At 27.5% G+C, this 22,341-nt stretch overlaps 4 protein-coding genes across 10 annotated transcripts; 2 read left to right on the plus strand and 2 right to left on the minus strand.

The window, feature by feature from the left end:
* The first annotated feature begins 25 nt into the window (after positions 1–25).
* LOC105252625 lies at positions 26–2,969 on the plus strand. 3 transcript variants are annotated; one of them, XM_025408103.1, is made up of 5 exons: positions 26–316; positions 945–1,006; positions 1,228–1,485; positions 1,565–2,591; positions 2,654–2,969. In XM_025408103.1, exons 3-5 carry the CDS (start codon positions 1,231–1,233, stop codon positions 2,812–2,814), a joined length of 1,443 nt encoding a protein of 480 aa, XP_025263888.1. In that variant the 5' UTR covers positions 26–316; positions 945–1,006; positions 1,228–1,230; the 3' UTR covers positions 2,815–2,969. The 3 variants fall into 3 exon arrangements, with proteins under 3 accessions (XP_025263888.1, XP_011258398.1, XP_025263889.1); XM_011260096.3 differs by having other exon boundaries at positions 1,228–1,452; positions 2,654–2,968; XM_025408104.1 differs by having other exon boundaries at positions 256–320.
* A 2,229-nt stretch (positions 2,970–5,198) lies between these two features.
* Positions 5,199–10,461, minus strand: LOC105252624 (calcium channel flower). 4 transcript variants are annotated; one of them, XM_020027972.2, is made up of 6 exons: positions 10,309–10,461; positions 10,112–10,232; positions 9,528–9,735; positions 9,312–9,419; positions 6,040–6,184; positions 5,199–5,941 (listed from the first exon to the last, which is right to left on the minus strand). In XM_020027972.2, the coding sequence occupies exons 1-5, from the start codon at positions 10,309–10,311 to the stop codon at positions 6,058–6,060; spliced, it is 567 nt and encodes a 188-aa protein (XP_019883531.1). In that variant the 5' UTR covers positions 10,312–10,461; the 3' UTR covers positions 5,199–5,941; positions 6,040–6,057. The 4 variants fall into 4 exon arrangements, with proteins under 4 accessions (XP_019883531.1, XP_011258395.1, XP_011258396.1 ...); XM_011260093.3 differs by adding an exon at positions 8,266–8,425 and having other exon boundaries at positions 5,199–6,184; XM_011260094.3 differs by adding an exon at positions 8,256–8,425 and having other exon boundaries at positions 5,199–6,184.
* A 785-nt stretch (positions 10,462–11,246) lies between these two features.
* On the minus strand, positions 11,247–17,049 carry LOC105252663 (kinesin-like protein KIF20B). Its single transcript, XM_020027973.2, has 4 exons — positions 16,928–17,049; positions 15,835–16,339; positions 15,144–15,765; positions 11,247–14,723 (listed from the first exon to the last, which is right to left on the minus strand). The coding sequence occupies exons 2-4, from the start codon at positions 16,337–16,339 to the stop codon at positions 11,366–11,368; spliced, it is 4,485 nt and encodes a 1,494-aa protein (XP_019883532.1). The 5' UTR covers positions 16,928–17,049; the 3' UTR covers positions 11,247–11,365.
* A 911-nt stretch (positions 17,050–17,960) lies between these two features.
* Positions 17,961–22,025, plus strand: LOC105252623 (26S proteasome non-ATPase regulatory subunit 12). 2 transcript variants are annotated; one of them, XM_011260090.3, is made up of 8 exons: positions 17,961–18,178; positions 18,387–18,558; positions 18,641–18,877; positions 19,151–19,255; positions 20,548–20,729; positions 20,803–21,027; positions 21,104–21,260; positions 21,402–22,025. In XM_011260090.3, exons 2-8 carry the CDS (start codon positions 18,394–18,396, stop codon positions 21,690–21,692), a joined length of 1,362 nt encoding a protein of 453 aa, XP_011258392.1. In that variant the 5' UTR covers positions 17,961–18,178; positions 18,387–18,393; the 3' UTR covers positions 21,693–22,025. The 2 variants fall into 2 exon arrangements, with proteins under 2 accessions (XP_011258392.1, XP_011258393.1); XM_011260091.3 differs by having other exon boundaries at positions 18,019–18,178; positions 18,393–18,558.
* The last annotated feature ends 316 nt before the right edge of the window (positions 22,026–22,341 follow it).

Below are 22,341 nucleotides of genomic sequence, written 5' to 3' on the forward strand. Positions count from 1 at the left end.
ACACGAAGTGTCAGGAGGCGGATGTATATAATTTAGTATTGGACGTACTGATTGGTTGTTGGATAAAGAATTTCCGGAATCCTATCTCAGAATTCTAGAAATTCCCTATTTAATAACCAATTGGTATAGCCGAAAAGCTTTGTCTACGAATGTAATGTCAGTCTAAACATCGTTTAACCTATAAAAAGAGCCAATGTTTTTGTTAACTGTTTTAAATTGATATTGAAATTTAAATTAGATTAATCTATACCTGTCATTTTTAACATTGTTCAATAATATGTATATATTTATACAAAGATGAATCGTTTATGTATAAGTAAGTACGTACAATCCTGATGAAAGTAATTTAACAATTTTTCACGCGAAAATTACAACTTTTTATGATGTAACTATAACTTTTTGAATTATTTTTACGTAAATTTTTACGTCAAAATATGATTTAGGCCATGTCTTTTTTAATTTTTCATAAATTTATGTGGGAAGATTTTCCACTAACACCATGTTACATTTAATTATAATCTATATTTTTACAATTTATTTCTTTGTTTAGGAAAATGTTCATAAATTGTAGAAATTTAAAAATTTTTTTAACAACTCACTACAATTTATTTGAATTTCTCCAATTTTCAAAAATTTATAGAAAGTTGATTTGTTGAAAATTTTAATTTCTCAGAAATACACATACATACAAGAATTGTAAAATTATTTCCATCAAGGAATAATAAGATCAATTGAAAATGTTTATTATATCTTAGATGATAATAAAGTTTATTTGTCAGAAAATACTATTTTGTTGATATTCTTTTGATCACAACAATATATTGTAATTTCATATTTTCTAAGAATTTCTTATGTAACTTTTGAATTATATTGTAAATAGACAACTGTATACAAAAGAAGATTTAAATTCAAAACAGTTATAAAATTATTTGTCCTACTTGCAGGATTATCATATAACCCTGGAAAAATTAACATTTATAAATATTGAAACAAATATTTGCAAAAGGTATGTTATATATAATTAATTTAATTAATATTATATTCATTTTATTAAACATCCAGTATTTGGCTCATAAACTTCTATATATTTTAAAATATAAAAGTAATATATAAAACTAATATAGAAAAAAACCAATTAGTGATAGGATATAATAGTTATTCTTTACTTATATCTCTCTTTGTAATTAGGGTAAATTATTTTAAATTTGCTTTTTTTAATATTTTTAGAATATGACCCGTAAGTGTGCATTGTGTAAAGAAAGCAATTATAAAAAGAACAATTATAGTTTTTTCTCAGCACCTAAAGATGCAGAAACACGCAGAAAATGGCAAAATGCTCTTGCAATTAAAAACTACATTGTCACAGATGACACATATGTATGTAGCAGACATTTTCACAAGAATGATATTATTACACATTGGATCAGTGGAGTACCACCGCAAGTAATAAAGGTGCTTGATGAATGCAAAATATGTGCAAAATTAGCAAGTATGCTTAATTAAAAATAATAGTAAATATATACTTTCGTTAATATTACTGAAGATTACTTATTGTTTGCTACAGATCAAGTACAAGAAATGTCGATTGCGTCCAGGAGCTGTACCAATTAGAAATTTCCATTTGGTTAATAACTTATCAACAAATAAAGATAGCTTAAGTCAACATGAAATAGATATCAGGAATTTGACACCTAGAGAGGAAACTTCAGAAGAAAGTGAGATTTTTTTAATACCTAGAAGAAAGAAAAGTTTAAGTGACAATGAAGATGCTGAAAATGAAAATACTAATGTACATTATCACACTTATTCTAAATCACAAGATTATAATTCGGAAGAAAATGATGATTTGTATATACAATTATCGAGGGAAATGGATAAGGAAGACATAGATATCTCTATTAACGATTCAAAATTGAAAAAATTAAAATCTGAGATAAAAGAATCAGTTAAAACACTAAAATGCGATAACAATTACAATCCAGATTTCATAGAAATAATGACGAATGAAGATAAAAAAAAAACTCAGATATCTAGCAAATTAATTCGCGCGAAAAAGTTTAATAAAGCAACAGAATGTAGTATCGAAAGATATGATTCTTCTGAAGATGAGACATCAATGAAAACTTTGCAACACAATGTCGATTCCGTGCGTTCTTATTCGAAAAAGAAACCTATGAAAAAATTAATACGTAATGATTTATACATAAATAATAAAGAATTAGCTACCTTGAATTATAATTGTTTAGATATGCAGAATAAAGTATTTGATGCAGTCAGTGAAAATGAGATATTGTTTGAAGATTTTCTTGAAGTATGCACAGAAGTATCTATACCACATGGCTGGTCCTGCTTAGTAACATCAAAAGGACATGGCACCACAGTAGTGTATCTTTACATGGGAATAACAAAGGATGGATTGCCTTTTGTGGAGAAACAAGGTTTTATAAGAAGCGACATGGTTTTACATTGCGCTGTAGCTAATAGAGAAATCGATCCGCTTATGCATAATCTCGTGAAAGAAAGGAAAATGAGAAACTTATTGGATATAGAAATATTTATCGATGAGTTTGATCAACGAGTCATTTGTCAAGGTAAAATTACAAATGTCTTTTTTTTACTCTTGACTAAATAATTTTTCTTTTTCCCCAAATAGGTATACACGATCGTAAAAACTTTCAAGATTTTGATATGACTAAAGTTGCTTACGAGGATGGAATCAGATGGAGACACGTTTCTTGTTCGTTGATTGTAAATAACAATTCGTCCAGATGTACAAAATGTGCTAAATTATCACACATACTAAATAAATCTTAAAGTTTTCATACATAGGGAATTTTCAAAGTGAAAACGTAAGAACAAGATTTTTAGATAGTAATTAAAATAGAATGAAAATAGAATTGAAAGGAGATTCTAAAATAACAGGGCAGTTTGATAATAATTCTAAAATAACAAATTTCTATTATATTCTTAAATTTTTTGTTCTCTCGATTATTCATTAATTGTGAAATAATGATAATGTTCAATATTCTAATACACTCTAGTCTAATCTAATCTTCAGAACTTAAATACATAGTATATGCAAAATATTCCAAGTAACTTAACATCATTTATATGTTAATTTTATAACATATAACAAATTTCTAATTAATTTGTCTGTAATGAAAATATGTAATAATATATAATAATATATTTTTCAAATTTTGATATGAAAAACTTTGTAAAGCAAATTAAATTCTAATGATAAAATTTCTCCCACTCAACAATCAATTTAAGAAATGAAGTATAAAATTTTAATATTTTTTTAATTTGATAAAAAAGTTTAATTCACAAAAAAGTTTTTTACTTTTAACTACTTATAACTTAAAAGCTATTAATATATATGGATAGTAGGATTTTTTAAAATTTAATTAAAAACATTTCTCTTAATTATTAAGAAAAATTTACCAATAATTTATTGTATAAAAGTGGAATATTCTGTATATACTTGTATAATAGACACATCATACTTTCAATGCAATTCGGTATTTTTCTATAGATAGTATATTGTGTGTTTATACTGTACGTTTGTGTGTGTATGTGCATTTATGTACATGGACAGTATTAATCATAAGAATTTATTTTATTATGAACAATCACACTTTTCAATATATACGAAATAAATTATAATTAAAAGATTGTATAAAACAAGCTAGATAATTACCTCTATATGAATCATATCAACAATGGATATATTTAATCATGACGTGAAAATCAAGTAAAAGCCAAATAATAATATAAACATATTGTCTTTCTTCTTAAATAAACAGGAATGTGTGGCAAAATAAAATCTAGCTTAAATATAAGACAAAAGAAACTCTTAAGCAGTATCAGTAGAAATATTACAAATAAGTAGAACTATGATAATGAAATATAATGATGATGATTAAGGATATCATTTTGAAAATTCCGATCAACTTATTCGGGATAATCAATTTAACTAATAGAATTGTCTATAAAATTCCGAATTGTATTCATTCCTAATCAAATCGTTCATATGTCAAACATGACAAAAAGTTAATATTTCCATATATATTAAAATATTGCAATTATCAATAAATTAATCGGAATTTGATTCAGATGGATTCAGATTTAATTCTGAAAAGCATTTTTGGCATATTTAACATCAGTAATTCAGAACAAAACAAAATATCAAAATATTGACACAAAAAGTACTAAGTGCCATAAATGCCTTTACTTGTAATATCTGAAATTTCAATTGACTTCAGAATTATTACTTACAAAATCCATACACATTCTCTATTGTTTAAATGAAATATTAGAAACCGTATGTTAGACATTTGTAAAACTTAATGCATATATACAGAGTGTCACACAATTATAAGTATATCATTTAAAAATTGAGCAAGGAATTTATTAAAGGAAATGCTTTACTTATTTTGATATCATACTTATTTATATATCAAGAAGAAAGATGGAAAAACTTATCATTAAAATTTAAATTTTTGTGTAATACAATTTATATATATGCAATATTTGTAATTATACAGAATTTATCAAATATCAATATAAGAATGTGCCAAATAGCAAAGATTAAATCTCTCTGCCATATCGCATAAAATATCAGCGCGTATTTCTTTTAATATAAATACGCGCAGAAATGTTACATCATTCTGTTTTAACAGCATGAAATAAAATAATTCGAATACACATGGCAAGGAAAGACGAAACGGATTTGTATTTTTTATTCATCAAATCCTTAGATTACAACTATCAAAAACAAGCATCGAAGCATTAATTTATCCTGCACATTCATAGTTTTATTAACTGGTCATATATAATTAATTAGCAGCACTATACACACAATAAAAGATAATTATTCATCGCAAAATTTACATCTCACATATTATATATTATGTAGAATAAAGTCATCTGTACTTTATATAAAAATCATAGAAATTGCTTCTAGTTCTAAAGATATTTCTTTTAAAATGTTGTAATTTTGAATAATTATATGCACAAAGTATTATATCTTAATTATATTCTTTGCTCTTAATGCCATGTAAAAATTAAAGTAATCTGTGAGATGTAAATATACTTATATGCTACATAATATATATGTAAAGATCAAACTGAGATGTCTAATTATCCAATAAAAATTATAAAACCGTTTAAATGTGTAACAATGCTATCTTAAAACATTTAAATTTTATGCATATATAGTTTATTTGGCAGAGAGAAGCTTATCTATATAGACATAATATGATACATAAAAGGGGATCATAAAACTGATATAATATTATGACTGCTCTCCTCTTCTTATAACATTCTAGAAATAATCTGTTTTACAATTTGAATGCGAAATAATAGCGAAAATATTATTCAATTTTCTGTTTTTGCTGTAAGTATATGCTTACTTAACTAATCTGTAACAAAATAATCATCTCTCTCCAAAGCGAAGCACTTTATACATTAAAAACAAATTACATGATCATTTACATTTTTCTATTGTTTTGCTTGTTAACGTCTTATGACATTACAGTGGACAAATGGGCCTATGGATAACTAGGCCCATGAACAACATCATTCTCTATGACAGTCTTTGACTTTGGCATTATTCTAAATGAAGCAACAAATTCTTCCATACTATCTTCTCGTAATGTATCCCATTCCATTTTACTCACGTTTACAAACATAAGACATAATAAACGCATACATACGTGTTTTCGTCAATCGACTAACTCTTAAAGCAAAATTAAATGAGAAAAAGCCCTCTTAGATATTAAGACTCAACAAATTTCTCTCAGAATCTTTTCAGATTGTAATATGTAATATGTTTGAATCTGTACATCCATGATACAATTTATATTCAATATTATCTTAAAGATGAATGTTATATGAAATCTATGGAATACTGGAATTACAATATGTATCAACGTCATAGCTAAAATGAAATGAAAGCATGTTTGTGGGCTTAGCTACTGATACTTAGATGATTAATTATCACTCACAATTATTCACATAAAATATTAGATTGCTCACCCAATTAATTCCTAATGATCAAACGATACTACTTGGGGTATTGCTCAAACCGATCGACTGAGAATTTTCAACTAGTGTGGACCGCATGCTTGATGATGGGGCTTGAGTATCCATTGCTGCTATTCTCATTTCACCAAAAGACGCCCTAAAATATGAATATCTTCTTGTTTTCAAGAATTCTTATCTTTTTCTATCTCTCATTATGATACACAAATTAATTGTATATTTATTGTTTTACAGGCCCTGTAAAACAATAAATATAGAACAATAAATATAGAAATAATATATAAAAGTATTATTTTGCAAAGAACAACCAATGCCATTCTGCAGCTAAAACAAATTATCATATAGAATTATCATTTATCTTTCTAATATAAAATATTAGAATGATATTGGCATAATAGTTGGCATTTTATTCCATTATTATAATATTATTATAATATTATTATAATATAATATATATTATAATATTATTAATATATTATAATATTATTATATTATTATAATATTATTAAAATATTAAAAACAGGATTTTATTTTTACAATATATTTTATATTTTTTAACAGCAATTTTTTTAGGAATTTTTCAAAGAGTTTATATACACATGTGTATTATATATACAATTATTCAATTTAAAGTATACAACAAATATTTAAATTAAAATTTTATCAAACTACATGTTTAAAAAAAAATCTTTTCTTAATTAACCATAGAATATAATTTTTTTAATATTCTATAGTTATCTTGACGAGATTTTATTTGTATGTACCTTAAAAATTTATTTTTAAAATAACTATCATAGAAAGGTGAAACTAGAGAAATTTTTATATTTTAAATAAATATGTTCTAAATTTTCCTGTTTTTAAAAAAATGAAATAGAAAGTAAGACACATATACCTCTAACTATAATATATAGTATCTAATGTCTTTTTACCAGCCTGTTCTATTAATTGTACTAGTGAAAAAAATTCTTAAATATATGAGTCGACAAATGCATTCTTTTCCAAATTACAAACATTCAAGAGATTCCAACATCTAAATAAAGCATGTCAATATTGAAGATATTACTTAAATTGCACCAATATTGTAATGGGATGTTAATAAACGTAGTTAAATAATAAATAATGATAGAAGTGATTATATTAGTGCGCATTTACTGCCAAGAGTACAACATAGCAGCATTATAATTAATTGAATATAATTACAGATTAATTTAGAAAGGAATCAATCGCTAATTTTTTAAATATATATATGTGTGTATGTGTGTGTAATAAAATTGAAAGCTAATTATTATACATATTAGAAAAATTTTTTATTACTAGTTGAATATTTTTACATATACTCTATTATCTCTATTATTTTTCTAAACTAGTCAGTATATTTAGAGATTGATTACTTTCTGCATATTTACATACATTATAAAAATATCGATGTATTTGTTAATTAGATTTACTAATTATTAAAGCAACATAGATAAAAGTAGAATTCAATATAATAGTTTTACAACAAATTGGCAATAAAACTTTTTACCTGAAATTAAGTCTTAACATATAATAATAGATATGTGAGATAATATATAAATGCAATATAATGTGTGTGTGTGTAATTAAAAATTAACTATAGACATAATTGAAGCAGAAATATTGCAATATTTAAAATACTTCATATAATGCAATATTTATAAAAAATTGAAATGCAACATGCTACTTAAAAATAGCTAAACATCACTAATTTAACTCAATATTAAAAGATGCAATATGTCCAAGTGAGATTTGGAGATATTGCAAGCCTAAATCTTATTTCTTTAACTAAGAAAAATGTAAATTTTAAAATCTTTATAAAATTTTTCAAATTTTACAAATATTTTAAAATTTCATCATATTATTTCTTCTCGTTTCTTAATATTAATTAATTTTATCTCTCAATTTAATTGTCTAAAAGACATTCTATTTTATAAAGTTATAAGTTATCAGATTTTCTTAATATTAATTAATTTTATCTCTCAATTTAATTGCCTAAAAGACACTCTATTTTATAAAGTATAAGTTATCAGATTATCTTCAAATCTCGTAATTTAAAAATGTTTTCAATTATATAAAATTAAAGCAGTGCTACATCATATAATAAAATACGATACAAATGTGTAAATCACAAATGTGTGAATTCGTAATGAAATTATAAAGCTTTTAGATGCAATAATAACATTAAATATTACATATTATTGCCTGGTTAGTGAAGTGGTGCAATGAATATTTGATGATTTATGTAGGCCTCCAGACATCAGGATCCTCCATGAGAGTAGTATGGTGATCTGTAGTAGGAGGCACTGTACCCTGTGGGGAACCCACGCCCGACGTCATTCCTGCTGGGTCGGGCCTGGACCCTCTGTGTTATCAGGTTACAAATTAGTATTTCATTATTAATGCTCATGAAAAATAACTTTGCTCACGACGATTAAAATTAGAACCGAACCTATCTTGTCTGGTCAAAACTTCGATACAAAGCTTTTCTTCAATATTTTTATATTTCATAAAAAAGGGAGTCTTTATAAAATATCTCGTAAAAAATATTTTCCCACACAAACCAAAGCAAAGCATTAAAATGAAGACAAACACAATACAAAAGTTGGTTCTTCCACCTTTCCACAAGCAAAATAAGAAAAACACATGTGCATTAAAAACCATGAAAAAGCACATCACACATTATTCAGTTTTACACAAATGTAATGTAACGTCATCAAATTGTGTGATAAATATCCCGTTAAGAGATAAGAGAAATAGATGAAATAAATAAATGTGATTTACATCTATTTCTCTAAACTCTAAAAATATGATTTTTTAGGAACTGCATTGCCATTTGCTATTTTGAGTTAAGAGAAAATAAATCAATGTAAATGTTTCTTGCAATTTATAGCCATATTAATTTTTTGCCTCAATAAAATTAGTTTGGCATTAGTTTGATAATATAACTTTACAAAACATATATGAAGCCTTATAAGGTGATAATATTGACGATACAGTTTCCAATGTGCATTTTATAAGTCTGCTTCATTAAATTAAACTAATTTGATAAAAGATTGTTCATATAGATATAATTCATACAGTTTGTACCTGAAAATTTGGTCACTCCAGATGGCACAATTAATAATGATTGACTTATGTCCTTCTTTTTTTTATCAATATAAAATGTCTTATCAAAATAAAGTTTTTGTTCAGTTATTCTACAAATCATACCACTCATCAGGTTCATAGAAAAATTATATATCACTTACTTTCTGCCTAGAGACATCAATCCATATATTATACCCGTTGTAAATATCAAACCACTGCCAATTAGACTGCCCAGTCCTGGACATAGGAGGACTGCAGGCAACGCTATTCTAGAATAATAAAGAGACAAGAATAGTTCATATGTGTAACATTATTTAAAATTTCATAGTATTTTGTAAATTGTAGGAAGAAAAATAAAGAAAGAAGAGAGTACTTACATACAATAAACAGCTGCTCTATTCCAATATGGTTTCTTCTCTACCCAGTCACTTAAATTCTGTACAAAATCGATGAACAAGCAGCAGCAAGGTGCTTCAATCATTATAACTAGAAAACCGGCTATCATTTGCCACATACCACCAATTAAGCAGTCCACCTGAGCGAAGAATATTGATGCGCAATTCCAAGCTCCAAGAAAGATTGCAACTGTAAATAAATAAAAAATCACTCTTCTACAAATTGCGCTTCAACAATTGGCAGCCTAAAAAGTCAATTTCTATATCTATTCTATATCTATAAATTTCTATATCTATAATATAAGCCAATATAATCGTACATATATATAAATGACACCAAAAAAGGAAAAAAATAAAATACTTCAGAGATAGAAATAACCAGACTAAGAATGAGAGAAAGATATTTTCCATATAGAATATTTAAACAAATAATACATCTTACATGCACACACACACACACACATATACACACAATATGAAATTATTAAACGAGATATAAAGAAAAGGAGAGATAAATAACGTGTAAAATAAAATTATTGCATGTGTGATATTGATAGTGAACTCACTTATACTGCCTACAGTACCGAGTCCACGACCAGCATACTTCATCCACCAAGGGGCATCATCCTTGGCAACAGGGTCTTGTCCAGGCCTCTGCATAATCGATGCTATTTTTTCGCCGAACGACTAAAAAAGATGTATACATATATATTACGATATATAACGAGCGCGTTGTTGTTGGATGTGTTTAAAAGCGAATTACCATCTTCGATGTTATCCTTTCCTTCTCGTCAGCTGAGATCGTTGACAGCACCAACGATATCCACCGATATATCTGTCGATGTTGGTCGATGCACGGAAAATAGAATCGCTAGTTTCGCACTTGTAGTCACGAGAGTGCGTCTCTACATGCTATTTTTGCGGGAATTTCAAAGAAAAAAAAAAGACAAGATTTGAACTGTTCCTCATGTTGCGCGATGTAGCAAAAAATTATCTAAAAGTAAAACAAATAAGATTGATGGTAAAACATTTCTATTTTTTATAAAATTTATTCGAATACTTATTAAAAAACATACATGTTCACATTAGTCTTAAAAATAAAATAACGATCGTTCTCTTACATTAGCAACAATTTTATTTTAGGCACACCTTTTTTTCTTGCTTAAAATCGATTAGTTTATGCGCATTTAAAAATTTATTATACTTACAATAAGGAATGTTTCAAAATTTATTATTTAATTTACATTCTAAGATAAAAACACAAAAGAGCGACATTTATAAATACGAAATTTGTATGTATGTACACACATGGTGTAATAAAGATTTTAATTTTTAATTAATTTTTAAATTTATATGGAAAAATCAAAATAGAATAATAAAAGAGATTTTCTTGTAATGATAAATCATTGTAATCATAAAACATATACATATTTTGGTCTGTTTTATAAAACAAGAATGTAGAACATATGAAATTATCTTATGAAATTATTGGTACATCTATAAAATATTTTAATACTACATACGTATTTATATATATATAATAAATATACAATGAGATTAAAAAAATTATAAAAGTAGTAATAATCCTTATGTTAAAAAAAATAATCTCTATATGTATGACACATTCTCTCTTTTACACAATATATGTACGATACTTATTTTACCAGTTATTGAATATCACAGAAAAAAAAAGAATAGCGCTCTATACTACAATTATATGTTTTGTGTATTTCTTTTCTGTTTTCTCATTCTTATTATTCTTTAGTGGACCTTTCTAAGCATATACATATGATATATTTACAATGCAATTTACTTTTTATTCATTTTTTTCGATTTCTCAAATTTCGAGTAACTGGAAACGGGGAAGGTTCGATGTCTGTGAACGATTCATTTTCTTGGAATAATTTCTTTTTACGAGAGCGTGTCTTTTCGACTGATTCTGGAGGTGGCAAAGCGGTGCGCCTCGTGCTACGTTTCGATTCAGAACCCGATAACTCGATAACCGGAATATCGTCCTGTTTAACGACTTTTCTCCCTCGTCGTTTCGGTTGACGTTGCATCTTCACTCCTGGAGTGACGGAGACCTCATCCTCCGATGTGGTATTATCCTTCGCTTTTGTATTAATAGAAAGAGTTTCATATTTTTTTAGTTTATCCTGGAGAAGTTCTATACGATTCTGCAACTTCTTATAATCATCTTTATTCGGTGTAGGTGTTAATTGATTGCGGAATAATTCCTGGTACCTCGTCACTTCCCTCTTCTGCCTCTCCAATTCCTCCTGCTGGTTCTTCACCAAGATTTCATACTTTGTCATTGTTTCGTTTCTGTTCTTCATGAAAGCATCCATCTCGCGTTCCCTTTGTGCTAAATTATTTCTTAATTCGTCGTTTATATTTCGTAAGCGTTCATTTTCCAGTTGCCGATCCTTAGCATTCTCCTCGAGTAAATTAAGTATCTTTGCATTTCTGTCAAAATTCTCTAAACGGATATTTAATTCCTTGACATATTGCTCTTTTTGCAAAAGTGTTTCTTTCGTTTGAGTTAATTCGTTTATAGTGCTTTTCAATTCCGCTTCCATTATCTCGGTATTTTCATTTCTTTGTATCATGTGCTTCAGTTCCTTTTGTAAAGTCGTAATCTCGGTATCTTTTTCTTGTTCCTTGAGAGTTGTGTTATCCAATCGATTTTCCAATTCCAGTAGTCTCTTATTATTTTCGTCCAATGCCTTTTGTGTACAGTCTTTCTCCATTTGACATATTTCCAAGTTCTTGTTTAACTGAACAATATCTTCTTTTAACTTGACGATAGTTTCTAGATCTTTTTCCGATTGCAACACATCCTCTGCATGTTTATCAAATTGTTTTAGGTTTATTTTATTTATATCATTGTCTTCCTTTATTGAAACAAATTCTTGTTTACAAATGTTTATCTCTTTTTCCTGTTTATATTTTAATATATAGTTATCAAATTCTTTTCGAATTGTTTCTAGTTTTTCCAAATATTCTTGAGCATTATTCTGCGCAGCTGAAAGATTCTTTTTCAATTTATCAATTTCATGCTTGTAATCTGCAATTTTTTGTTCTGAAGTCTTATTAGAGCTCAGTAAAGTTTCTTCCACTTTTTGTTTTTCTTCTGTAATAAGTGATAATTGTTTTTGAAGCATTTCCTTGGAATGTGTATATTCACTTATAATAGTTTTATTTGAACAATCTTCTTCTTTTAAAGATTGCACTATCTTCTTTATATCATACAAATTATCAGTCAACTTTTTGACTTTCAAACATTCTTCTTCATATTGTGTTTGAATATCATTATATTGTATACTCAACTCTTTCAATAACTTTGCATTATCATCCACAACTTCGACAGTTTGAATAGCTTCTTCTTTCAATAAAGGTCTGTCACAATCAGTTTGAATATCTACCATTATTGTTACAGTAGTTTGAGTATCTTTTTCCACTCTAAATATCTTATCTTCACTGTTCTTATCATTTGTTATATCCGTTTGACAACTTGTTTCCACAAATGTTTGTATAGATTTACTACATTCAATACTGGACGGCAAAATCTGTAGCACTTTAAAATTTGTTTTTAAAGATATTTCTTCTATAGAATTTGAGTCAATTGAATCATTTCTTTCAGTTTTATTAACAGATGCTTTTGTATTTATCTCGTCCTGGATATTTTCTATGGTATTATTTAAATCTGTTGCATTGTCAATAATCAATTCTTCTTTTACAATAATTTCTTGATATTCATCTTGAATAGATATTTCTGATGATTTTGATTGTTCTAAATGAAATTTAAGCGATTTTTCCTTCTTCAACTGATCAATTTCTTTTTGCAGTTGTAATATTTTATCCTCAGCATTGGATAATTTCTCATTTTGATTTTCTGATCTTTCTTCTAGAAGTTCAATTATTCTGATTCTTTCTGTTAAACAAATATTGACTTGATCAAGCTGTGACTCTAAATCTTCAATTTTGTCTTCATTTTCAACTATAATCTTTGCTTGCTCATCAATACAAAGTTCTTTTTTCTTTATGTCATGCGTAATAGTAATATATTCTTCTTTTGCTTCATTGAGAAATTCTTTGAGTTTCTTTATCTGATCATCTTTAGCGAGCAATTGTGCTGCCATTTTCTCTATATAAGTTTTACCTTCCAAATTAAAACAGATATCTTTCTGAGCAGCTTCTAAAAGATTTTTCGCTACTTTTAAATCTTCCTTTGATAATCCCAATTCAAAACAAGCTTTATTCTTTTCCACGGTTAAAGTTTCATTTGTTACTTTTAATTCAGTTAACATCTTCTTCAAACTTTCATTTTTTTTTCTCAGTTGTGAATTCTCTTTACCTAATTCATCAAGAGTTAAATCAAGATCGTTATCTTCATCATTATCTTCTTCATTATAATCACTGCGACTTCTTTTATTTCTATGCAATTGATTTAATTTTCTCTTGTAAAATTCTTCTACTTGTTTTACAGCCCATTCAAGAGCATCTTCGTGTTGGGTTTCTACATCATTTATACGTTGTTTCCAATCGATTTCAAGTGCGTTTATCATTGCAATATATTTGTCAGCCATTTCTTGTCGACTTTGAAAATCTTGGATTAAAGCTGACCTTTTTAAAGTAACAATTTCTTGTTTTAATTTTTCATTTTCATTTATAAGCTCCAGATATTCGTCTGAAGTAGCACATTCTGAAACTATCTCTTCCGCATTATCTGGATACTGCCAGTCTACACTTTCCAATTCTGCAGAATCCCAATCAATTACTTTTTGTACATTCTGTGCAATTATTTGTGAAAATCTCGATTTTAATTTCTTCTGCATTTGCTTCTTTTTCTCTATAATAATTTTTTTCGCAATAGCAGCGAAATTTAAAACATTTTGAGTTTCTACATAGAGGTTTGGTAGAGGATTAACATTAACTATCAAAGCTAAATGCTCCTTCCCTGATAATGCTCGTTGGAATAATCTAGTTAACTTAGATTCTCTGAAAGGTCCGATAGCATCCGTTTTTGTTCTTGTTAATTGTCCTTCATGAATAGATTTTAAACATCTGCCTAATACTAACAAACTAGTATTAATATTTTGTGCTTCTTTCAATCTGTCTCCAATGTTCAATGTCTTCTTCAAACGTTCTGAGCCGGCCAAATCACAAAAGGAAAATCTATATGAATATTTAATATGAATATTTAAGTCAATTTGAATAGTTAATTAATATTTTAACAATGTAAAAAAATATATTATATATATTTATTATTATATATATTATATTATATATATTATATATATTATATATATCATATTATATATATTTTATATATATATATATATATATATATATAATTTTTTATTTATAATCAATTACAAACAATGAATTTTTTGTACTTGCTAATTAAAAAAAATTATCATCTTCATAAAAATAAATAACAAAATAACAATATTTTAGAAATATTTGTCTTTACATCTTTTTCTTTAAAATTTGTCACACAAAAATATAAAGATTGATAATATATTTTTAAAATATTTTGTATGTAAAACAGAGAAAATGAGATATAAAGAATATGTATAAATAGAATATACATACGTGCTCACTTCAACTGTGTCAGGTAAATTTTCTGCATAATATTTTAACAATATAATTGTGAATATGCAATGAGATCTTGAACTTTTTGCATTTAATGCAGTTGCAGCTATTTTCAAATTATATTGCCCTGCCATTAAAATTTGATAAGCTTCTGCTGCTGAATTAACATAAATAGTTTTTAGTCCTTTGATAAATGCTCTGCCACTAGAATCTGTCCCCAATTTTAAAGGCATCCTCTTTTTTTGGCATTCACTTGACAATAAATCATACACAATCTCATTATAAATTTCTGCGAATGAAACCCAAACTGAATAATGAGCATTATGGCATTCACTGGGACGAACTGATTCTTCTTGCAATAATTTTTGCATTTGTTTGTAGGAATTCATGTACTGATGTTTGTCCACAGAATTAAACGAATTTAGCAATTTAGTTTTTCCTTCAAGTTCTTGTGCACGTTCAAGTGCATCAAGATTCACTACATCGCAATAATGCAAAGGTTTATAAGGTGGACTAGGTCTTGTTGTAATATTATTAAATACAAATTCCAGTGCACGTGGTATTAATCCGGGTGAAGTAGTGGTTCCTTGCAATGTATATGATTTTCCTGAATTTGTAGTACCTACACAATTAAATTATTAATTAAATATTCATATATATGGCAAGATAACACACGTGCAATATTTCTTACCATATGTCATTATAGTGCAATTATGTCCAGCTAAAAAATCAATCATCTGCTGTTGTACTGTTTGCTCAAATAATTCAAACTGAGTGATTTCTGGTCCAAATGTTTGTGAAAAGATAAATTTTCTGGATATAATCTCATTACTTTTGGATTGCTTAATACAACTTGTATTATAATCCACCAATGGTAATTTTGTGACTAATGTAGTAGAGTTTATGATTTTATATGCTTCTTGCTGTTCTTCAGTTAATTTTAATTTCTTTGGAACTGGTTTAAGTCGAAGGTATACTTTGATAGTTTGTAAGGTTTGCGAATCAGAACGTTCAGATGAATTTTCATTAGTCAAATGGCTTTCTTCTATTTCATACAATGAAAGTAAATTTTTTTTTGTATCCTTTGATGGAACTGGCCTCTGACTGTATGCTAAAATACTTGGATCTCTCCCAAAGAGATATGACATATCTTCTGGATTTCCCGATGGACGAATTGAATCCAATGTATTCTCCATCTGTATTAAAGAAAGATACACAATTATACAGAATTATTCAATTATTCAATATTGTTTTGTAATTTAACTATTCAATTTAATTATTCAAAATATTATATTTTAAATGTATAAAACAATCTTAATAAAAAATCATTTTTATAAATTCTTTCAATTTTATAAATTTTTTTAATTTGATGGTTCTAAACAGATCTGTACAAATGTATAAAAATCTATACAAATTGTAATGCACTAAAATATATGATTTTATGAAACAAGCAGAATAAACCAAATTTCAAATTTTTACATATATCATTGATTCTATAAAATCATCATTGATTTTGTTTATTAAACGCTTTTTTCACACACATAATTTCTATGCTTCAAAATATTCAAAATAAGAATATGCAAACATTAAATCAGTGATGAAGGCATATATTGCACATTTATAATTTTATCAAAAATATAAATTAATCATATCTTTGTTCTAACGTATATAAGCAAAATATACAATATATATTCTTACAGAACTTGCGTATCTACATTTAATTTCATTTCGTTTAATTTAGTTTTGAATGATCGTTTACAAACTGCATTCATTGACAAGCATACCTCATGAAATCGGTTGAAAGACACCTTTAAAACGAAAAAATACGTGTTTTACGTAGTCGAGAATATAAATTAAACGATCAACGGTAAAGGAATTTGATACAAAAAACATAAAATCGCAATATTTATTATTTCCGCACGCTCGTCCGTATCATACAACTCGTTCACGCAAACGGTCATTTAATTCTAAAATTTTGTTTGAAGAGACGCTTTTACTGGATTGGCGATATCGCTTAACGACGTCGCTGATTGGCTCAATCACGCGTCGGCTCTAATCGACGTAGACAAATTGCAATGTTGCATTTAAGAACGAATAGGATAAAAAACTCTCATCTGATTGGTCGAATCTCAGACCACATATGACAAAATTAATCGCCATATTTAATGGTGTTTTCGAATGGTCGGGTTTTGTCGAAAATCCGGGTGGCACCCGATTGACCACGTCGCCAATTGGCCAATTCAAAATAGGACTCTCTGTTTGGTTAATCGTTGCTGGTTACCCTAGGCACAGGTCGATATAATTGGCTGTGGTCAATCGCAACGTGGTCAAACGGGACTCCCGAAAATCCTATCTATGGGATGGAATAGTGTTTAATTGGCCAATCAGAAGAAAAGGAGTAGAGATTTCTTTGTCTTGATTGGTCGTAATATATCTAATAAAATATTCATTTTTCGATTATCTTGCCTTAATACTTTTATGTACAAAATAATGAGAGGAATCAATTAGTGTAATAAAAAACACATCGTTATTTCGAAGAAAAAATACGTAATTGTTAATTGTTTGGTTTAATGTCACTTTAATCTACAGGGAGATTTTTCGAACGCATTTTTGATAGCTCATTTCAGTATAGAATATCGTGTAATATTAACCAATCAGCTGATTTCTGACAGAAATAGCAATCCTTCCAGAATGTATGTATCCATCTCTATGAATTAAGTCATTCTCTCACGAGACAAGGATGACAAGGATTTTAATGATCTTGTAGTGCCACATCATGTCGTGCTTTTCATCGTGACATAAACTGTGACAATCGATTTAGATCAGTAACGAGATTGTGTTTCTCATTATTATTCGACATCAATTGAATTTATACTTAATAATATTTTGTGCAAAAAGTAAAAAAAATATATTTTATTTAATTGTAATTCTTATGTTGGAAATATTATAATTTATTGTAAGCTATTTAAACACTGGCAAAAACTAACTGGTGTTTAATTTCTTATATATAACTCATCATATCGTTTACAACATAGGTATGTATCAATTTCTCTTGCTAATTCTATTATTATTTTACAATTGAATTCATGTATCTTTAAATTTTTATCCGTTTTTCTCGTCATCTGTAATCAATATAAAATGAGTAAAATTGGCATTCTAACCTTCTTAAAACGAATATTTAATATATATTATCCTTCATAATTCTTTATTTTGTTTATTATTTCTTATTTAAATACGATCAAGAAACAGTATGGCAGACACTGCGATGGACAACTCTGGCAGACTTGTGAAGATGGAAGTGGATTACAGCAGTACTTGCGATACAAAAATACCAGAATGCAAGAAGCTTGCTTCTGAGGGAAAGCTACATGATGCTTTAGATCAATTATTAGCTTTAGAAAAACTTACCAGAACTGTTAAGTATATTGATATTATAAAATAAATAAATGTACTTGTATATATTGATATAGAAACTTTTTCTAAACTGTTTTATATAGGGTGCTGATATGGCATCAACGTCGAGACTTCTTGTGGCTATAGTTGAAATTTGTTTAGAGGCAAAGAATTGGTCAGCGCTCAATGAACATATAATTTTATTATCAAAAAGACGCTCTCAACTTAAACAAGCTGTTACAAAGATGGTACAAGAGTGTTGTACTTATGTAGACAAAATGCCTAATAAAGAAACTATGGTCAAACTGATTGAAACTCTTCGTTCAGTCACAGAAGGAAAGGTAAATATATTTTTAACTTTTCAAGCTAAATAAATAGAAATCTCATAATTTTTCATAGCATTAACATTGAGATATATTGGAATTATTTTCATGGTTAAATTCTGAAATATAAATTTGAAATCTGCTTACATCTTATTTACATTGTCAAAACAGTTAGTGTATTTTAAACTTATTTAACAAGAACAAAATTTATTAATCAACTTAAAGTATTTGATTTTATTAATTTTTATACTGTATATTAATTATATAATATTTATATTAAATGGGAAATAGATATATGTAGAAGTGGAAAGAGCAAGGCTCACTCACCGTTTAGCTAAAATAAAAGAGGCAGAAGGAGATATTGCAAGTGCTGCAGCAGTAATGCTTGAATTACAGGTATATAATTTATAATACAGGAAGAATATATACATACATATAACATATATATATACATACATACATACATACATACATACATACAGAGTATCCCATTTTAAATAACAACCTCAAATATCTGCCGAATAATACGTTTTACAGAAAAATGTTTCAGACAAAAGTTGTATGGTTTTGAGGAGGTCATACGATGGTACCATTGGACCTTGAAGAATCATTTGAAGGTCACGTGAAGGTCACTTCAATTTTTTAAATGGAACACTATTTTTGCACATACTTGTAGCTCATCTCGAGAGCTTTCCAAAACACTATAATTAAGTTAATTTTCATTAAGTACTTTCCGAGTTATGAGGCATGAAATCATTCCTTAATTTTACATGAATAATATTACGTAATATATCTAGTAAAATATTCATTTTTCGATTATCTTGCCTTAATACTTTTATGTACAAAATAATGAGAGGAATCAATTAGTGTAATAAAAAACACATAGTTGTTTCGAAGAAAAAATACGTAATTGTTAATTGTAAATTACATATTTTTTCTTAAAAATAACTATGTTTTTTTATACCAATTCATTCTTCTCATTATTTTGTACATAAAAGTATTAAGGCAAGATAAACGAAAAATGAATATTTTACTAGATATATTAAGGTTTATGTAAAATTAAGGAATGATTTCAAGCCTCATAACTCGGAAAGTACTTATTGAAAATTAACTTAATTATAGTGTTCTGGAAAGCTCTCGAGATGAGCTACAAGTATGTGCAAAAATATATAGTGTTCCATTTAAAAAAATTGAAGTGACCTTCAAATGATTCTTCAAGGTCCAATGGTACCATCATATGGCCCTCTCGAAACCATACAACTTTTGTCTGAAACATTGTTCTGTAAAACATATTATTCGGGAGATATTTGAAGTCGTTATTTAAAATGGGACATCCTGTATACAGCAATCTATTTTGCTTCATATAAATAATTATTTATTATTGTAGAAAAAAGTCTATATTATTAAGTAATATTGCCAAATAAGATAAAGCAAAATAGTTTGTGAAAAGATTATTGTTAACATATAAATATATTTTATTAATCTTATCTGATAGATAATTATTTGTACATTTAACAAAATAATTTTTATAGGGAATAATACTTTTTAATAAATTTTTTTGCTGTTTGTATAATAACAAAAATAAGAAATATATTGTAGTAACAAATCTTTTTTAAATATTACTTTGATAAAAATTAGTAATAAATTATACAAATTAGAAAAAATATTAAATAGCATATTGCATATAGGTGGAAACATATGGCAGTATGTCACGTAGAGAAAAAGCTTCCCTTATTTTGGAACAGATGAGACTTTGTCTGGCAAAACAAGATTTTATGAGAACACAAATCATAGCAAAGAAAATTAATGTTAAATTCTTCACTGACGAGAATGATGAGGAGACCCAGGCCTTGAAATTAAAATATTATGAGTATGCGCACTGTGTGTTTTGTATTTAAATTTATTATATAACTATTTTGTGAGAAGTCGTATTTTATGTTTAGTTTGATGATGGAGCTGGCTCGTCACGAAGGTTGGCATTTGGAATTGTGTCGACATAATCGAGCAGTATTAGAAACACCAACGATTCGAGACGATCCGGAGAAAAGACACACTGCACTTTCTCGAGCGGTTCTCTATCTTGTACTTGCTCCGCATGAGCCTGAGCAGGCTGATTTGACTCATAGATTACTCGCCGATAAATTACTCGACGAAATACCTACATACAAGTAATGATTATAATTACTTTTATTAAAATATTTAAAACATTTATTTGTGATTCTGAAAGCAATGAATCATTTATAGGGAATTATTGCGTTTATTTGTAAATCCTGAATTGATAAAATGGTCGGGGTTATGCGAAATTTATGAAAAGGATCTCAGATCAACTGAAGTCTTTTCTTCTTCAACTGAGGAAGGACGCAAACGATGGGCAGACTTACGGAATCGTGTTGTAGAACATGTAAGAGAGTCTCTATATGACACTAGAAACATATTTAAAGCTCTCTGATATATACTATTGAAAGATCAATTTATTTCAATACTTATTTAAAAAAAAAGAAACTTACATAATATTTTATTTTTAACAATTTTCTTGTTTTAGAATATTAGAATCATGGCCAAATATTATACCAAGATTACATTAACTCGCATGGCCGAATTACTTGATCTTCCAACAGAAGAAACAGAAGCATGTCTTTGCAATTTAGTAGAAACTGGAGTAATCAGTGCACGTACGGATCGTCCAGCTGGTGTAGTTCGTTTTACTGGTACACAAGAACCAGCTGCTCTTTTAGATGCATGGGCTGCATCATTATCGAAATTGATGGGTCTTGTAAATCATACCACACATTTAATTCATCAAGAAGAAATGTTAGCTGTTGCACAATCTTAAAATTGGTATATATCGTATATTGATGTATATTGTATTTTTCACATTATACATTTTATTCTCATTCAACATTAGCACTCTATGTACGATTTATACATCTATTAACAAATCAACTAACAGTATATAGTTATTATTTTGGATTGCTAAAGTATTGCAATAAATATTCCCCTGTGTATTTGTAATTTAGCAATCAAATCTAAAGATGTAACTCACTTGACATGTCTATGAAACATGACATTCTCTAGAAAAAAAAGAAACAAGTAATTGCAAATATTTTCTACTTTGATCAGTTATTTTAATGCAGTATGTGTAATAAAAATAAATGTATTTGAAAAATTTGTTTTTATATCCACCTTCAACAAAATTACATTTTTTATGAATTGATTCTTTTTTCAAATTAAAGTGATTTTAGATTAAACATTGACATTATTAACAATTGAAATTTATCGTAAATGTTTTTTTAGAAGAATCGTGTTCGTAATCGTTTGTATTCGCGTTTGGTCGCACCCGGCTTTTTACATGCAAAGCATATACGTGTAATTGGGCTGGTTTACATTCATATAGGAGAAATGCTGGGTGTAGCGATTGGCTATGGAATAGAGAATTCGTGCAATCAGATAGGGACTTTAGGAATTTTCTATCCAACAACCAA

This window comes from Camponotus floridanus, unplaced genomic scaffold (assembly GCF_003227725.1).
Source record: "Camponotus floridanus strain SB8 unplaced genomic scaffold, Cflo_v7.5 scaffold2, whole genome shotgun sequence".
In the NCBI taxonomy this organism is placed as follows: domain Eukaryota; kingdom Metazoa; phylum Arthropoda; class Insecta; order Hymenoptera; family Formicidae; genus Camponotus; species Camponotus floridanus.

What these genes read in the sequence shown, in the direction of transcription:
- LOC105252625 (XM_025408103.1), top strand. Translation starts at nt 1,231, where the DNA reads ATGACCCGTAAGTGTGCATTGTGTAAAGAAAGCAATTATAAAAAGAAC. An exon ending in GCAAAATATGTGCAAAATTA is followed by an intron (nt 1,486 to 1,564) that starts GCAAGTATGCTT and finishes TGTTTGCTACAG; the next exon opens with ATCAAGTACAAGAAATGTCG. An exon ending in TCAACGAGTCATTTGTCAAG is followed by an intron (nt 2,592 to 2,653) that starts GTAAAATTACAA and finishes TTCCCCAAATAG; the next exon opens with GTATACACGATCGTAAAAAC.
- LOC105252624 (XM_020027972.2), bottom strand. An exon ending in AGAGCAGCTGTTTATTGTAT is followed by an intron (nt 9,420 to 9,527) that starts GTAAGTACTCTC and finishes TTATTATTCTAG; the next exon opens with AATAGCGTTGCCTGCAGTCC. An exon ending in TTGATGTCTCTAGGCAGAAA is followed by an intron (nt 6,185 to 9,311) that starts GTAAGTGATATA and finishes TTCATATTTTAG; the next exon opens with GGCGTCTTTTGGTGAAATGA.
- LOC105252663 (XM_020027973.2), bottom strand. Translation starts at nt 16,339, where the DNA reads ATGGAGAATACATTGGATTCAATTCGTCCATCGGGAAATCCAGAAGAT. An exon ending in TTGCACTATAATGACATATG is followed by an intron (nt 15,766 to 15,834) that starts GTAAGAAATATT and finishes TTAATTGTGTAG; the next exon opens with GTACTACAAATTCAGGAAAA. An exon ending in GACACAGTTGAAGTGAGCAC is followed by an intron (nt 14,724 to 15,143) that starts GTATGTATATTC and finishes ATATTCATATAG; the next exon opens with ATTTTCCTTTTGTGATTTGG.
- LOC105252623 (XM_011260090.3), top strand. Translation starts at nt 18,394, where the DNA reads ATGGCAGACACTGCGATGGACAACTCTGGCAGACTTGTGAAGATGGAA. An exon ending in TAGAAAAACTTACCAGAACT is followed by an intron (nt 18,559 to 18,640) that starts GTTAAGTATATT and finishes TGTTTTATATAG; the next exon opens with GGTGCTGATATGGCATCAAC. An exon ending in GTTCAGTCACAGAAGGAAAG is followed by an intron (nt 18,878 to 19,150) that starts GTAAATATATTT and finishes AATGGGAAATAG; the next exon opens with ATATATGTAGAAGTGGAAAG.